The sequence below is a fragment of the Morone saxatilis genome, unplaced genomic scaffold, assembly GCF_004916995.1.
Source record: "Morone saxatilis isolate NCDOM2014 unplaced genomic scaffold, NCSU_SB_2.0 Contig24, whole genome shotgun sequence".
NCBI lineage: Eukaryota > Metazoa > Chordata > Actinopteri > Moronidae > Morone > Morone saxatilis.
In genome coordinates this window covers 17,184,026-17,187,088 of record NW_023339807.1, presented here as the reverse complement: position 1 = coordinate 17,187,088, position 3,063 = coordinate 17,184,026, and the positions used below count along the sequence as shown (strand labels likewise).

Below are 3,063 nucleotides of genomic sequence, written 5' to 3'. Positions count from 1 at the left end.
TTTAAAATGGATCCTAAATTGAATAGGCAGCCAGTGGAGTGAGGCTAAAATGGGGGAAATGTGCTCATGTTTACGTGTGCCAGTTAGTACTTTATTGATCAAAATATCAGTGAATCTGTTTGTTCTCGGTATCAAAAGGCAGATGAAACAAGAACAGTTTTACATAAAAGCTGTAGAGGATCAGTGTCCTCCCACAGCACACACGAGGACATAAAACCAGGTGATAAAAACATTACAAACAGATCTGCTCTCTCAAGAAAAACAGGTTGGTTAAAGACCTGTAAAAAAACAGAAGTGATGAGCCTTAGGTGTGTTGTATAAAGTCAGCTCAGTTAACGGTTGCAGACGTTCGGCTCCCTTCAGAGGAGCACACATTTATTTCCGTCTGTACGCCGTGTTGAGCACACTGGAAGCCATAAAGAACGAGGCGCTTCATGACTCTTTTTTTTCCTCCCGCAGCTCTGATCTCGATCTCGCTGAAGCTCATATTTTTGCACTGAGAGGCGTCTTGCTGTTGCTAGGCAACGCGTAATCAGCTCTAAATCAGTTGTGTGCAGGCGAGCTACACGCCACAACTATCAACAGCAGCTACGTTCAGGCAATCCAATGCAGCACGAACCGATTTTAAAACTTACATAAAGCTCCAAACACGCGTCTTTTTTTTTCTAAACCGGATGTTTCTTTTGAATGACATTGTTGTTTCTGTCTGCGAGGTTACATCATAGCTGCGGCTGCTCAGCAACAAGAACCATTGGACCTGTCCTCTATCTCTGGTGTTGATTGTTGGGTTCTTCCTGGTGAGAGAAATAGACGTCATGAGCATTCATTGGCTCGGAGTTGACCTCTCTCAACCCGAGGTGATCAGAGCTGAACGAAACAGGCTGCTGCCTCGGCCTGGCAGTCATTAGCATGGATGACACCATGCTGTCATCTATAGGAGTCCGATCCCACTGGTGCCAGCCAAAGTGCTTTAGAGCCTTATGGAGGAGTGCTGTTCGAATTCATCAAGGTCAGATAGTAATTGACCTGGAAAAAAAGATGGCCATGAAAAAGAGCACATTAGTTCATTGGAAAACCGCCTCCGAAAAATGACTAACATGTTGTTAGAGACTGGATCAATAAGGCTTCAAGGTCCAGTGTGAAACATTTAGGAAGATCTACAGGCAGAACTGGAATATAATATAAATAATGTTTGTATTCAGGTACAATCACCTGAAAATGAGAATGCTTATGTTTCTGTATCATGGGGTCCTCGTGTTAGACTGCTGCTTCTACAGTAGTTGCTTGGAAGGGGAGGGTGAAGTGAGGGAGTGGCAATATCCACATACACAGCTTGATGCCTCTAAATCCTACACACTGGTGTTTTAAATGTCTACTGACAGAAACTAAATGTCTCAAGTGGCGTAGAAGAATCCTAACTGGGACGAGTTGGAGAGACTCGAAACACTGATAAGATATTCCTTTAATAGTCTAATATTACAGCAGCAAAGTGGATAGAGAAAAAAACAGTATAAAGACAGTAAGAGTATGAAAATATAATATAATATAATATAATATAATATAAATACTGTACAAGAGGAAAAACGGTAAAAACTTTGTTCCCCAGGGGTTACTACGACGTGATGGGGCACTTTGACAGCACGTTCAACTGCTCCAAGGGCAGCTACATCTACTGCTGTGGTACCTGCCACTACCGGTTCTGCTGCGAGCACCAGAGGAGCCGGTTGGACCAGGAGTCCTGCAACAACTACCACTCCCCCGTCTGGGCCGACCCGCAGGTCCCCGTCACCGTGCCCGTGGGCAACAAGCCCGACCCGGACTTTGAGACGCTCCAGCAGCAGAACAGCAGGTCAGAACCTGGACTCGTTTGTGACTGTTTGTATTCTTGTGGTTTACAGAAGATTTTCAGGATACACTGACCTCTTTTTGTGTGCTCGTACACACGTTCGATTCCCTGCCGTACACCTTATGTCAACAACATCTTTATTCCTCTGAACACAGTACGGCCTACGTGATCGGAGGGGTGATCTCCTTCACGCTGGTGGTGGCGGTGGGCGTCAGGATCGCCTTCAGCAAGGTGGCGCGCCGACCCCGCAACAGGGACATCAACATGCCCAGGTCAGTGATTCAGACAGAACAGAGAACAAAGCGTGGAGAACATCAGACAGGAACCGACGAGAGGAGAAGCTGTTTTAGTTCGAACCAGGACAAAATCAAGCTGTCCATGGAACTGTAACATCGCTGGCTTTATCTGTCTGTTACGTAACGCCACTCAGGCTCTCAAACGTAGATCTCTATTACACAAAGACTCTTCTCAAATGAGACTGGAATAAGAGTAGTGTATCATTCGAATATGTACGCGTGTCTGAAAAGGGTCGGTCTCTTTTGCTCGCTCTGAACTTCAACGGAAAGTTTACTCGGTTGCATTTTTGCATTTGTTCAGTCACACTGACGGCAAACAACATGCAGCTTGTTAGTGGCTGCAGGGTTAGTCAGAAATATCAGATTCTCGTCTTTCTAACTTCAGAGGAGCTAATGCACCTTACCATGTCTTAAAACCAGAGTAGGTTTCTATTGAGTGTCCATACGGAAGAATAATGTCTAGACTGTGTGGATATTAGCAGGCAAGAAGGGAATTTCAAGAAATCTTAGATCCGTGAATTCGAGGAAACGGAAGTGGCAGCTGTCTGGAGTATTGACGATTCGATCAGTTTGCCTCTGAGAGATCTGAAGGATTGATATGAATCAACAAAAGATAAAGGACAAGTTCAGAAACAACGCAGTCTGGGTTTTAGGAGCTGGCTGGATGTTTGTTTCCTCCACATTCATATTCATTGTCTCTGTCTGACCTTTTGTCTTTCTCTTTACCCTCTCCTTTCTCCTCCTCTGCTGTGTCAGATCACTGGTGGATATCTTGCGTCACCAGTCGAGCCCGGTGCAGCCGGGAGAGAGGAACAACTCCACCACCACCTCAGACGGACGAACATCCAAAAACCTCTACACCCCCGTCCTGCAGAGCAAAGACAACCGCAGTAAGTGACGAGAACCTCCCCTTAAAACTCA

At 45.5% G+C, this 3,063-nt stretch overlaps 1 protein-coding gene across 1 annotated transcript; it reads left to right on the top strand.

The window, feature by feature from the left end:
- The first annotated feature begins 909 nt into the window (after positions 1-909).
- On the top strand, positions 910-3,040 carry LOC118335769 (protein shisa-7-like). The gene is made up of 4 exons (XM_035672195.1): positions 910-965; positions 1,607-1,849; positions 2,002-2,118; positions 2,899-3,040. Exons 1-4 carry the CDS (start codon positions 910-912, stop codon positions 3,038-3,040), a joined length of 558 nt encoding a protein of 185 aa, XP_035528088.1.
- Positions 3,041-3,063: the final 23 nt, after the last annotated feature.